Source organism: Triticum aestivum, chromosome 3B, assembly GCF_018294505.1.
Source record: "Triticum aestivum cultivar Chinese Spring chromosome 3B, IWGSC CS RefSeq v2.1, whole genome shotgun sequence".
Classification (NCBI taxonomy): domain Eukaryota; kingdom Viridiplantae; phylum Streptophyta; class Magnoliopsida; order Poales; family Poaceae; genus Triticum; species Triticum aestivum.
Window position 1 is genome coordinate 698,279,194 of NC_057801.1, and position 14,465 is coordinate 698,293,658.

Below are 14,465 nucleotides of genomic sequence, written 5' to 3' on the forward strand. Positions count from 1 at the left end.
GCGGCAGCAGCATTCGCCAGCAGCACCTCATCGGCCTTGATTTTCTCTGACAAGGCCGCTTCCCGCTCCCTGGTGCCGTCCAGCGTCTGAGTCAACGTGGCCAGCTTTAGCTCGAGATCAGCACTGGAATCCTTGGCGGCGCTGAGCTCCTTGCTCCTCTCAGCGAGAAGACCCTGCAGCTCACCATGAGCGGCAGCGTCCTTCTCGCGCTTACGCTTGAGCGCGGCAAGCTCCTCGCCGCTCGCCCGAAGATCGGCTTCCAGCTGCGCCACCTTTGTCTCCAGCTCCTTCTTGGCGGCCTCGGCAGCTGCGGCAGCATCCTTTGCCTCCTTGAGAGCCCCGCCAATTGCTTGATCGCGCGCGGCAAGCTCCTCTTCGTGGCTGTCAAGATTGACCTTGCGCTGCGCCAACTCTCCTTCCTGCGCAAATAAGTTTTCGGCGACAAGCCGTTGCTTCTCTTCAGCTTCAGCCTTCTCGAGGAGGAAGGCTTTCCGCTCCTCGAGAAGTTGCTCCCGCTCCTCCGCCAAGGACCGGAGAGCTTCCTCCTTAAGGCCCCGGAGCTCCTCCGCGCGCTTCTCAATGTCAACTCCCGCCTTCGCGACAAGTGCTTCGCGGGACACCAGCTTGGCTTGTCAGGCGCGGTAGAGTGACAACAGCTTCCGCAGCAGCCGCTCCTCCTCAGGCTCGTCGCTGCTGCTGCTTGGCGCGTCAACCAGCTTCAGCCCAGCGGAGGCAAGTACTTCTCCGTCCAGCATCTCTCCTTCGACCGGCGCCCTGGAGCTTGAAGCCCAGAGGAGCTTGATGAAGATGCCGTCGCCGGCCTTCAGATAGGCGCCGGGCTGGGGCTCTTCGAAGCCTGGCGCTGCAGCAGCGGCGGAGGGATCAGCGGTCGGCGTAGCGCCTGGCGCTCCTGCGGCCTCAGGGCCATCAGTGCGATCGCCAGATCCCTCGCCGGCTTCTGCGGCGGCAGCCTTGGCGGCCTCTTCGCCAGCAGGATCATCAGCGCCGGCCTCTCCTTCGGTGGTGACGGCGTCGTCAACACTGCTGCGCGCGTTCTCCTCGTCGGCGACCTCAATTTCCATCGGCTCTGTGGCAGATGGATCTGGCGAACGAAAAAAGGGAGAGAAATCAAGCGAACATTCAAAAAAAGAAAATCAGAAGAAGAACACAAGGGAAGTTCTCAGGCAAAAACATTACCTATGCTAAGATCTGCGGTCGAGATCACCGGAGGATCGTTGGTGCTGTCCCTTGCCGGAGGACTACCCCTTGCCGGAGAATTTTCCCTTGCCGGAGAACACTCCCTTGCCGGGGAATCCTCCCTTGGCGGTGTAGTGGAAGCAGATGACACTTCGGGAGCGGCCTCCGGGCCCTCCTGGTGAGGCTGCTCTGCCCCTGCACAAACCAGCAATCAGATATCAGCAAAGAAGGAGCACCCATGCGCGCCCGAAAGCAGGAAATAAACAATACACTTACGCTGGGGGCTGCGCTGGGGGCCTACGAGGGCACCGTTTACATGCATCAGGGTGTCAGTGACTTGCATTCTGCAGGAAAGTTTAACAGGGTACTAATTACTTGGTTGAGGGCCGAATGAAATGATTCCAGTGCAGAGTTTCATAAACAAGGTGTAAAAAAGTCAGCCATGAAAACTAGACTAGAAGCATGTCTTATTAATGCACCTTCATTCTTCTCAGAAGTAGGGATTAGCTAGCAATATCCAAAGAACCAATGGGACGATAACTGATACGGTTGATTTCGTGGATGTGTTTGGCAGCCACGGGTACGCATCTGGAGGTGGCATCACACACTTGTCGCCATTGAAGTACACTCTTCTTGGAAAGGCCCATCCTGCCCGCAAGGTGAAAGTTGACGGGTCCTTCCGGAATAGTAGCTCAGATTGAACATATCCATCAGGTCCAGCAGTCAAGAGATAATCATTGTAGTGCCTGATGCCCCATAACAGAGCGGTGTCATCTGCGATAAGAGGATTTGTCAATAGCCGAAAAAACATTCACACAAGGAATATCAAGTGTCCAGGGATGAGGTGCTCACTTATAAGTCCATAAGGGTTCAGAGCTGTGTAGTTGAAGCTGGTAATGCTAGTCAAGCTGTTGAAATTAGGGTGCTGAGCTACTAGGTTCCACTGCGAGTAATTCATCCGGTAGTTGAAGTTTGTCACTGTGATCTTGGCTCTCCAGTACTCCTTGTAGTTAGCCTTCACATGCCAATGAACTCTTATTGGGCACATATGAGTAGTGCATTGGACCAGAGGTGCCAAGCCGTTCTTGTCTTGACCATTCATGACAGAACCAAGATAAGGTGAGTTTCCCCTAAAAATGTGTAGCACCCACTGTTAGATAACTAAACAATAAGCTGGCTCTTCGTTCTAGTTTATTATTTGGGTTATGTCAAATGTAACTTACTCTACGCAGATTCCTGGTTTTGTAATGTTATCTTGGCAGCCACATGAGCATTTGGGGCAGGTAACAGGCACGTCGCTGTAAAATGCTGACAGAGATAAACAGCATGTAGATCTCAGAGCACGAAACGGCGAGTACGTGCAAGTCACAGTCCATGTCACTGCAAAATAAAACAAACAGTCTGATATGCATGCTAGTTACTGAGATATTCTTTACATGCATCAAGAAATTAGACAATGGCTTACTGTGGGCTTGAGTTTTCCTCCTTCCATCTGGTGTAGTGAACTTTGTAGGTTCATCTAACTTGGTTGCAGGTCCACAGGTATACCCTGGACCAGGGGCCTTCAGAGTGAAATTCACAGGCAATTCCAAGGTCTTGGTTGTGGTCCCTGATCGACCAACTGCAACCTCAAAGGAGGCCACAGCATTAGCAGGGTACTGTGCCAGTGAGCTGAGGACTCCTCCTTTGCAGCAGTTGGCCCTCTGCCTATTGGAAGGTGCCCCGGGAAGCAGGTCGACTATCTCCGGGTTCACCTTGCAGCTGTGAGGGATAATCTCTTTGAATTTGGAGCAATCACCTTGCTCTGTAGCCTGTCCACCTTGCACATACCAGATTACCTCCTTCTTTGACCACACCCACCCGAGCTTCCATCCCGGTGGCTGAAGTGGCGGTACTGCTGATAGTTGAATAGTGAAACCTCAGCCTGGAGAAATTACATCATGTCAGCATTTGGAAAGTAGAGTAACTGGGAAGAGGATAAACATTTATTGCACTGGCTGTTGAACTCGAAATATAGCTGGCTGATGGAGAGTTCAAGCAATGGAAAGGTACAGTCTCATGCCTGAGCAGTCATTGCTGTACATTACGTATATTTCATAATGTGGAATTGTAGAGGGATTATTGTTGTTCAACAAGTGATTCATCCTTACCACATAGCTATCTGGAACCCAGCTCCTCACATCCCATCTGATTGTGATGTTGCCCGTTGGATCAAGGGGGTCGTAGGCTCCTGCAAAAAACAGCAGAGGAAAAGGTAAAAAGTAAAAATGCTTTCGTGGCTCTCAGTAAAAATGTTAACTTGGTCAGACAGAGGATCAAGGTTGGATGTCCTCACAATTTCTCGTCTTACACAGTTGAAAACAAAAAACAGTTCTGGTCTTACAGAGGTAGGAAAAAAAAGAGAGGACATTTGGGAGGTGTTTATACAGAGGTGGAGCCTAACATGGAAGTTGACTACAGTCCTTTGAAGATGCAGGAACAGCTGAAGAAATACCTCATATCAATAACCAGGGAGAGATCAAAACAGTAAGAAATAAAAATTTAAATGAATAAGCATATGAAAGACTAGCATGTGGAATCCAAGACAAACCATAGCTCTAGCAAACCAACAAAAGACCAAAAGCACACTAAAAATTACAGTTAACATCACACTTAAATTCCACTATGATTTATAGTGTAAATTCACTGATAATATAAGTAATTACACTACAATTCCACTAAGATTTATAGTGTAAAATCACTGATCAAGATAGAGTAAAAAACACTAAAAAATCCACTATGAATTACTGTGTAAATTCAAATGATAAGATAGAGTAATTACACTAAAAAATCCAGTAAGAATTACAGTGAAAAATACTGATAAGCAGAGAAAATGACCGCTAACAGTTGCAACCCAAGATAAACGCTGACTCTTGCAAACTAACAAAAGAGCAAAATTACACTGTGATTGCATGAGTACACCTTCAAAATTATTAAAAAAAACTGCTGCATATTACCACTGTAAGAACTGTAGATTACCACTGTAAATTAGTGTAAGTTTGTCAGCCTTATTTGTAATTTACAGTAGTAAATCAATTGAATAACAGTAGTATATTTACAGTTTTACGGTGAATTTGTAGATTTGCAATTTTCACAGTAAGAGAGTGCTATCTAACATTGACAAAACCCCAAAACTATCTAGAAAAATAATGTTACTCGACAAAGACAAACCAATAAAACAAAGACAAACCAAATAAAATTGCCCTAAAAAGTACGTTGTAACTGCCGTGCGACTTACAGTGAGTTGCACACGAATTACAATGTAATTTCTCTATGATTTGCATAGTAATTGCCCTGCGAAATACACTGAATGTTGCACATGAATAATAGTAGTAATTTCCCTAAATTTATAACGTAAAATCCCTCAAATTACACAGCAAATGCACTCAAATTGTAATTGACCTGAATTTACAGTGTCGATTGCCCCTGAAGTTACACTTTTAGTGAAACTGCAAGTTAAGCAGTAAACTCCAAAAAAGGTTCTAAAAATGAATGCAATATACATCAAACCTAGTAGCAATCCATTTGACAAGCCTTTCAGGGACCTCAGTTCTGACAAAATGAAGATTTGAAGAACACACTCCATCCCATATCTCTGAATAACATTCTTTCTCGAATACGCACGAGTGTGCGTATCATCTTGTATAGAAGAAGGGGGGAAGAATCCCGACCACCGTTGATGTTACATAGAGTTAAACGCTACATCAACATCAACACAACGCATACAACCCACCGCTCCACCTACAGAACGCGGAATACCGGACTACTCACTGCCCGCCCACCCCACGAGAAGTTCAAACGTGCTATCTACTTCACCCTTCAACAGGCTCGCCTGCTGCCAAGCTCTACCCTCCGTGACGACACGCCTAACTACCACCTCCAACGATCGGGAAGCGCCGTCGAAGCTTATACAGCCATCAACAACACCACATAAAAGAACTTCCCAGAATATCTAGTAAAGGTTGAACAAACAGGGAAATCACTATATCTCTTATGTCTCTAAATGAAACAAGAAGGGAAAACAAATAAAAAACTAAGGTAGATTACTGTGGAAGATGATTATAAACAGTACTAGTCTAAGTACATAGGTAACACTAAAGTAAATTCCTAAAAAAAGAAGTGACTAGTACGATATGAAAAGAATTTGATGCAACTAACCACATTCTTTGTACCAGCACATGAAAGCTTTCATTTCAAACATTTTACTTTCTGAAAAAAATAACAAATGAATGAAGAGGACTGTAAACCAAAGGAAGGTGGAAAAGGCATAAGTAAAGAAAAACAAAATAAAAATGCAAGGACTTCAAGTAAACAAATAGCACGCAAATGATTCATATAGAACTTCAGTAGAGCTTTCTAAAAGTTGCCATCATCTACAAATAGTTCCTGCATAAAAAGAGACAGCCAATAAACAAATTAAAATGAACTAAAACAAAGAACTAAAACAAATGAGGAAAATAACAAAAAAATAGACAAGAATAACTACCGACGACAACTCATATGAATCATAAACCACAAAGTTGTTGGGCACAAAAGGTTCATCGAAAGAATCTGGAGTTTCAAAAGTTGATACTACAGGAATGTCCTGGTGAGAACCTTCCGTAGTCTACCCATTAAACTAATCCTATAAGCAGATTACATGACAGACAAAAAGGAAGAGTTGAAAAAGAGTAAAAAAACTTATAGTGTAATTTAGAGTGTAACATTCTGCAGTTCAATTACAGTAGAAGATCACAGTTTTACAGTTTGAATCACATTGTAATTTACAATTGATTTACAGTTAAATAACAGTGAAAATACATTATATTATAGTTCAATTACAGTGTAATTTACAGCAGAATTACAAAGTAAACAATACTGTAGAATTATGGTGTAACTGTAGTAGATCAATACTGTAATTTATTGTAGCTTTACAGTGCAATTTACAATAGAATTACAGTGTAAAAATACGGTAGAATTACATGTAATTGCAGTGGATTAACAGTATAATTTCAATAGATTTATAGTGCAAATTTATAGTAGAATTACAAATACAGTGTGAGCCAGAACCATACTCCAAATGTAGTGAACAAACAGGTACTACATAACACCAAGCTAAACATTAAACAAACTAATATAGTGTGCGCATCTAAAGTTCCAATAGCCCGTTGCAACAACTATTTGTGCAAAGATAAGCATGAACAGAGACAATAACTGAAAGACACATTAACTAAGCAAAAGAAAAGAAGGCAAGCCAGCAAACACACACATCCAAAGAGATTTGGTTGCTTCACTTAACTAAATAGATGGCTAAATAGATGAGTTCAGAGGGGGGAGAATTGGCTAAAACACTACCTGCACTCCACTTAACTAGATCACAATTTCAGAAAGAATTATCACAATAATCAACATGAAGAAGCACAACCCCCACCGACACAGACCACAAATCCACACTGAAATCAAAACCTAGCCAAGAGGAATCAAACGCCTGCATCCACAGAGACAATGGGAGAATGAGGTAGAGCTCATATTTGCTACTCCAGCGGAATCAAGCCTCTAGACATACATCTACATCAAAACGGGCAAGGGGAATTAGACGCCCAGGGGAATCAAACACCCACTACTACATCTAACAACAAAAAAGGCCAGGGCGATCAACCATCTGCACATACATCTACGTCAAATGTGCTAGCAGAATCAAAACGCCTGGGGGATCCAAACACATACCACTACATCCACCACAAAAGGACCAGGGGAATCAAAATACGTGCACCTTCATCCACATCAAACGTCAGGGGATCGAGCCAAACTACGAGATCTGGAAGGGACAGGAACACCAAAATTGAACAGGGAAAGGGAGAAGACAAGGACAAACCACTACACACCAACCGAAATCACAACCACTGGAGTGGAAATGTTGAAGATGGAGAAGAGGGAGAGCTCGGATTGGCCATGGAGGAAGAAGAAATCGCAAGGACTCCCATCCTTTCAGTGCCGCCTAACGAGAAATGGGGAGAGATTAAAAGGAAAATTAAAAATAGAAGTGGAAAAGGCAGCGAGCTAACGGGCTGGCCCGGAAACTAGAGCGCACCCGGCATGAAAAAAACCAACTCCAAGCGCGAATCTCCGCGCAAAGATCAGATCGGAGAGCCAGAAGTTCAAACGAAGACGAATTGCAGCTGAGAACCAAACACCTCCAGACAAAATCTGAACGGCCCGTGCATACATAGCAGCTGAATTTCAAAAAATCCAAAAGCCCACACATGCCAAATGAATCTTGGTTACAGATACTACTAGTTAGGAGTTGAAAGTACAGAACACAGAACACAGAATGGTAACTTGAGTGTTGAGAAACATGAGAGGGAATGAAAGAGTGGTAGTATTGGAGATGCGTCAAAGAAAAAAGCACACCTCTCAACCATCGTGGCAATGCCATCATAAAGAAAATCTTAGTTCTTCTTTCCATAACATAGCTGTGTAAAAGAAAGGGAGCACACAAAGATCATGCTGAGAATTCTCACAAGTCAGCGGCCGTGGGGCTAATGAACAAGAAGAAAGGAGGGAAACACGAACAGCACGACCACATCTGTACACCTAAACAGCAAGAAGAAAGGAGGGAAGCTCTGGTCGCGGTTGCGTGCTAGAGATGAGAAGGGGAAGGGACAATGGCAGCTACAGGACGAGGAAAAAAAAATCAAAAATAGAGAGAAACCGGACGGTGCCGCCAGCGAGGGGAAAAGTAACGGGTCTACTCGAAATTTTAGCCGGCCCGGTAAGGAAAAAGAAGTACACCGAGACGTAGGAACAACCACGACCTGATGAACCAATGATCCAGGCCATGGCGAAGAGGAGCACCGCAGACATGGCTCTCGAGCTTCGGGGAAGAAGAAGAGCGTGGGCTTGTGCAGCGGTAACATGCACCGGTGACGACGACGTGCGAAGGTAAAGTGGCGCGGCATGGACACGGGCGGGGCGCGCGATTCCCTCCGTGACAACGACGCCGTCTGTGTGGCCGGCGCCAGTGCCACCATCTTCTCTGCTGCTGCTGGCTAGCGCACCAAGAATCTTAGCGAATCATGGCCGCACCCCCGAGGAATCTATCTGAAACTAAGATTTTCATCTCGATCGATGCAAAGACCCAGCATGTTCAACAATCTGTAAGCTCGGTCACCGCGCGGTCAGATGTGTGCTTTCCTCGGCGCCTTCTGCAAATCAAGACCCACTACGTTGAACAATCTGTAATCCCGTGGCTTTTTGCTGCAGTGCAGAGGTACACAAAGCCGTGGGGAAGCAGCCGTACTCGTTCTGTATCTCAGCCTCTCAGGGTAGCCACACGTTCCGTAGGAACGAAGAAAGGGTGAGTTGTTTGTCAGCACAACCGTATTTTTCTACTTCCTCTGTCCAGAAATACTTGTCCTAAAAATGAATAAAATAGATGTATCTATAACTAAAATAAATCTAGATATAATAAATTTTAGGACAAGTATTTCTAAACGAAGAGAGTAGTTATTAAATGATATCGGCAATTAAGTAAACAAGTACTCCCTCCATTTCAAAATAGACGACCCAACTTTATACTAAAGTTAGTATAAAGTTGAATCATCTATTTTGAAACGGAGGAAGTATGCAAGTAAAACATAATAAAAAAATATTGCAAAACCATTATTAATATAATTTTTAATGGTACCATGCATTCATGTCTTTTTTTAACGTCGTTACCAACTAATTAGGGGTCAAGTACTGAGGAAGGCTGACTATTCTCCCAAAAAAATCTGACTATGGACGCAAAGTTTCTCAGCCCGAGCTCAAATGAGCTCGGATGAACAATAAAATAAAAAATATAAATCTGATTATTTTTTGTGACAAATATTGACAAAAGTTTCAAGTGCTTGCAAAAAATCGTCATCGAATCACATTCCTAGAAGGCGTGGCAAAAACAAAAATCAATACTCTGAAAATGCTACTTTCAAGAGCATTTTGGAGCATTGGTCTTTTTTTTACCACGTCTTACAGGAATGTGATTACATGACGATTTTTTGCAAGCACTTAAAACTTTTGTCAATGTTTGTTATAAAAAAAGTACATTTTTTTATTTTACTGTTCGCCGAGCTCATTTGAGCTCGGGAGTAGAAGGACACTTTCATCTGACTATTTATTTTCTACAAGAACATAGGCATTAGATTTAGGATCAAAGGAGTATAACATGAATGATTTGAGCAAGTCTATTCTCGCGTAACCCATTAACATAATTTTGCACGCACTAATGAAAAAGTTTAATAGCGTTTACACATGGATTGTATCCTTCCTTGGTCCCTTTTATGCCGGGAGCATTCAGGAGGATAAAATAACGAAACTAGTGGCGGCAAATGTTTTTTTTTGAGCATCAGTACAGACACAAGCGCTCATATACACGCGCATACACTCACCCCTATGAACGCAAAGTTTCTCAGCCCGAGCTCAAATGAGCTCGGATGAACAATAAAATAAAAAATATAAATCTGATTATTTTTTGTGACAAATATTGACAAAAGTTTCAAGTGCTTGCAAAAAATCGTCATCGAATCACATTCCTAGAAGGCGTGGCAAAAACAAAAATCAATACTCTGAAAATGCTACTTTCAAGAGCATTTTGGAGCATTGATCTTTTTTTTACCACGTCTTACAGGAATGTGATTACATGACGATTTTTTGCAAGCACTTAAAACTTTTGTCAATGTTTGTTATAAAAAAAGTACATTTTTTTTATTTTATTGTTCGCCGAGCTCATTTGAGCTCGGGAGTAGAAGGACACTTTCATCTGACTATTTATTTTCTACAAGAACATAGGCATTAGATTTAGGATCAAAGGAGTATAACATGAATGATTTGAGCAAGTCTATTCTTGCGTAACCCATTAACATAATTTTGCACGCACTAATGAAAAAGTTTAATAGCGTTTACACATGGATTGTATCCTTCCTTGGTCCCTTTTATGCCGGGAGCATTCAGGAGGATAAAATAACGAAACTAGTGGCGGCAAATGTTTTTTTTTGAGCATCGGTACAGACACAAGCGCTCATATACACGCGCATACACTCACCCCTATGAACGCACGCACGCACACCCTACCCCTATGAGCACCTTCGAGAGACTGAGCCGGCATATCATATTGAAATTTACGAAGTCACCGTAGGCGCCTCGTCGTCGACGGAAATGTCTCCTCCCACTGTGTCCACCTAATCAACTCAACCACAGGTTTAGTCTTTTTTGTTCTGACTTTTTTTGACGGTTCATAATTGCATATAGCCGATTAACTGTGATTAAGTGGATTAATGTTCAACCAAATTCATGCGGATCATCTTTGAGGAATTCAATGTTCTAAACCTGACGACTGAAGAAAATATCAAAAAAAAGTTTGCCTAAGCCCAAGTTCGAACTGGGGACCTTTAGTGTGTGAGACTAACGTGATAACCAACTACACCACCCAGACAAGTTGTGACATGATTCAAGTATAGATTTATTAGTAGCTTACACGGTTTTTACAAGCTTAAACCAGATGATCACCTTGAAAACTTCTTTGCGGTGCTAAAGGCTTAAAACAGGTAACCAAATATTGATAGTTGAAGTCTTAAGCTTAAACAAAATTAATATGCAGAGTACTAGAGCGGTGAGAAACCAAACTGCTGAAACATTGTACTAGAGCGATGAGGGAGTACTAAAGCTAATAAGCAGCAAGCAATCCGGTCAGATCGACGCCATGCAGGCTGGAGTACTAAAGGTGGATCCTTGGCCGACTTTACGACCCGTCACTGTTTAGTTATCCATTTTGCTGACCATCGACCACTGCCCAACAAGCAATCGAGTCCAACGGTGCTCACTCGTCAGATCTGGCCATGCACGGACAAAAGGCTTCAGAGGGGAGCATGGGAATCACTGTGTGGAACAGTAAGGCCAAGTGCAAGGAAGTGAGGAGGAAAGCGGCCGCACCAGAGGAAAAAGGAGAGTGAAAGAGAGAGTGAGACCAGTCACAGCTCTGGTGAATCGGATTTGTGTTAAAGAAAGTAGAAAAATTAAGAGGCAGGTGCACAACTCCGGCTACAAATTGGCCCCTCGATCGTGCTGCATGCATCAGATCAATCGCTCCATCGATCGCTACTACGGCCTGGCCCGGGGCCCGGCCAAGGGCGGCGCGCCGGCCGCACGGGTGGCCTCGTACAAGGTGTGCACCACGGACGTGTGCCCGGGCTCGGCGCTGCTCAAGGCCATCGACGACGCCGTGAGCGACGCCAGATTCTCAAGCCCCCGCGCGCGCGGCGCGCCCTCGCAGGACCTCACGGGAAGCCTGTCGCCGTGTCGCGCACCGCCACGAACGTGGGGCCGTCCGAGTCCGACGTGACGTATGTGGCGTCCGTCGAGGCGCCGCCGGGCCTGTCCGTGAAGGTGTCGCCCCAGCGGCTGCTGTTCTCGTTCACTTCACTTCCTTCTATGCACCATTTTTCGACTATCAGTACACCATTTATTCCGTGACTCACTTGGTAGAGTTAACGTAGTGGAGTATTTGCGCGCCCAAGTCGGCGCCCACCATGGAGAAGGCGAAGATGCCGGTGTCGGGCGGCACGTCCATGCCTGTGTCGTCGATCAACACCAGCCCCCTCGCCCCGGCGTCCTCCGCGACGAGCTTCCTTATCCGCCGCGACACCGTCGAGTCGGTGGCGACGCACACCAAGATCTTCCCGGCCACCTTGCGCGCGCGCAGCGATCCTGGACTGCAGTTGCTGCAATGCAATACGTCGAGGTGCGCTTCGCTGGCGCCGGGGCCAGCAAGGGGTACGCGTACGGCGCCATCACCTGGTCCGATGGCGCGCACGCCTTTCGCGCCGGTTAGAGCAACTTTACCAGACCCCGCAAAATGTTCGCTCCGCAAAAATTCCGGCGAGTATATAGGCTCGGGCCAATTTTCCGGCCAGAACAGAGCCCGCATACTCGCCCGGTCCGCAAATTTTTTTGCCCCAGCCCGCAAACCGCATGCCACGAGCACTATAAGTGCGGTTCCACGACCCTTTTGCGGGTCCAAATCCTATCCCTCCGCCGCCGCGAGCCACCAGATTCCCCTTTCCCCTCTCCCAATTTCTCGCCGCCAGCGACCCTCCGCCCCGCCTCCAGCCGCCATATGGGGGCGAATGTGGAGCTCCGGACGCGGCTCCGGCAGCAGATTCGGCCGTGAGAGGGACCCGAAGCGCGAGCGGCGCGTCCGGTCTGACGGCGCGAGGAAGCGCGGCGCCCAGAAGTGGACCAACCATGGGCTGTCGCCGCCGGCGAGCTTCGAGCGCCGCGAGATGGAGGAGTACGACCGCCGGCGCGCGTCCTTCTCCTCCGCGAGGTCTTCCTACGCCGGATCCTCCTCCTCCGCCGCCGCGGGGTTCCTCCCCGTGAAGAGGGAGTGGTCGGACGAGGAGGAGGAGCCGGAGCCACCGGCGCCGTTCGCCTTTGTCCCGGTGAAGGAGGAGCCCGCTCCGCTCGGCCGCCGCGGAGTCGTCGGGCCCGAGGACTTTGTCGCGGACTTCGACGCCGTTGCCGCCGCCATCGCCGAGCGGAGCGTGCGCGAGGAGGAGGAGCGCCGGCGCCACGCCGAGGAGCTCGAAGCCCTCGAGTGGCGGCAGGCAGTCGCCGACAACGTCGCCACCAACGAGAAGGCTGACGAGTGGCACCGCATCCGCGCGGAGCAGGTGGAGAAGTACGTCGATCTGTGCAGCTCCGGTGAGGAGGATTGAGCGTCCGGCTCCTCCACGGCGTCGTCCAGTTTGCCGGGACCTCGCCGCCGTCAGATCCGATCCCCTGGTACTAGTTTGACGTAGTATGTAGTATAGCTATGCTTGTAGTTTGTTGATCATGTAATGAACTATGTAGTATGTGATGAATTATGTTTATGCAATTTCTCCCGCAAAAATATATTTTTCAAAATATGCAGGTTTAGATACGGGTTTTGCTCGGCCGCGCATGTCTTTGACCCGCAAACGCGACCTTCGTCAAACCGCAAACGCGTTTTGCGGGTCGTATTTTTGCGGGGTCTGCTAGAGTTGCTTTTAATGTTGTGTGATTGTCTTTGCCTCAATTTACGTAAGAATAGGATTTTCCTTTTTCACCTCTACCACCAGACTACCCACAGATCCTCCTCTAGACTGAGAACAGATTCAGTCAAAATCACGGTCTGCCTCCGTTGCATGCAGCATAGCTGGTGGGGTAGTCATGCTGTATGCTGTACTCATGTTTTATGGGCTTATGGCTTCCTGTAGGCCCGCAAAACGTAGATTAGGTTCCTAATTAATGTATTTCGTTTTCTCAATGTCCCCCCGGGCTCCCCATGTAATTCCAAGAAGACCACCAATCATTTCTTTACTCTTTGTCTTCCTCAAGTACTGTTGATCAACAAGTCGTGCATCTTAAGTTAAAAAAAAACAAATCGTGCATCCTATGTACGGATCGGATCCTTGTCACAGCTTCTTCTGAATATAAAGCTTAATCATTTAATTTCAACACAAACCGACCTTAGCTCAGTTGGTAGAGCGGAGGACTGTAGTGTTGCAGGTTAATCCTTAGGTCGCTGGTTCGAATCCGGCAGGTCGGAAATTGTTTTTGTCTACATTTCCTCTTTCTTTCGATCCTTCTTATGACGATTCATGGGCCGCTTGATTGGGATGTACCACGATTTTTTTGGGCGGCTCCCTGTCTGCTTTTGGGCCAAAATCTCCATACCATAAAAAGAACTTTGAAAACCATGCTTTGGCATGTGATGGAACACTTAAAAATACTAGTCAATGTGTATGTGCAATGCACGTTAATTTGGAAGTATATTGAGTGCATGTGGATATTAAGTAGGATATTATTTGCGTGTTATTATGTAATTAGCATTATGTTTGGCATGGAATTAATTGCACGCTAAACGTGTTGAGCGCTCAACATTGAAACAGGAGCAGTGCTAGGCGTACAATGAATTCTTATACGAAGTTGTACAACACTGCTCAATCACCCTCCGATCAAATCTATGCATCAACGGCAATGGTGGGATCACTTGGTCGGACGTGAATCGTACATCAAAAATCATACGTGGAGTAATTTCGTTGAAGCAGTCTAGTTCGTTGGATTGACATGATTTGATGGTTGAGATTAATTGGATCTGCCCTTTTGGCTCTTTTTATATTGGTATAGATATAGGTGAAAAAACTTAACACTCATAAAAAGGTTGCGTGCATCACAGAGGCTGGAAGAAATAA

The 14,465-nt window shown here is 46.0% G+C and overlaps 1 protein-coding gene and 2 non-coding genes across 7 annotated transcripts; 1 reads left to right on the top strand and 2 right to left on the bottom strand.

Annotated features, from left to right (window-relative positions):
• Nucleotides 1–806: 806 nt before the first annotated feature.
• On the bottom strand, nucleotides 807–7,324 carry LOC123071835 (COBRA-like protein 1). Of its 5 annotated transcripts, none has more exons than XM_044495417.1 (9): nucleotides 7,101–7,324; nucleotides 3,348–5,622; nucleotides 2,663–3,121; nucleotides 2,421–2,577; nucleotides 2,050–2,327; nucleotides 1,677–1,971; nucleotides 1,474–1,541; nucleotides 1,198–1,392; nucleotides 807–1,102 (listed from the first exon to the last, which is right to left on the bottom strand). In XM_044495417.1, coding segments are annotated over exons 3-6 (720 nt in total). In that variant the 5' UTR covers nucleotides 2,664–3,121; nucleotides 3,348–5,622; nucleotides 7,101–7,324; the 3' UTR covers nucleotides 807–1,102; nucleotides 1,198–1,392; nucleotides 1,474–1,541; nucleotides 1,677–1,687. The 5 variants fall into 5 exon arrangements, with proteins under 5 accessions (XP_044351352.1, XP_044351354.1, XP_044351351.1 ...); XM_044495419.1 differs by having other exon boundaries at nucleotides 3,348–3,427; nucleotides 7,091–7,324; XM_044495416.1 differs by having other exon boundaries at nucleotides 7,091–7,324.
• A 3,286-nt stretch (nucleotides 7,325–10,610) lies between these two features.
• Nucleotides 10,611–10,684, bottom strand: TRNAV-CAC (transfer RNA valine (anticodon CAC)). Its single transcript has one exon. It is a non-coding gene; the product is annotated as a tRNA-Val (tRNA).
• A 3,050-nt stretch (nucleotides 10,685–13,734) lies between these two features.
• Nucleotides 13,735–13,819, top strand: TRNAY-GUA (transfer RNA tyrosine (anticodon GUA)). Its single transcript is given in 2 exon segments — nucleotides 13,735–13,771; nucleotides 13,784–13,819. It is a non-coding gene; the product is annotated as a tRNA-Tyr (tRNA).
• The last annotated feature ends 646 nt before the right edge of the window (nucleotides 13,820–14,465 follow it).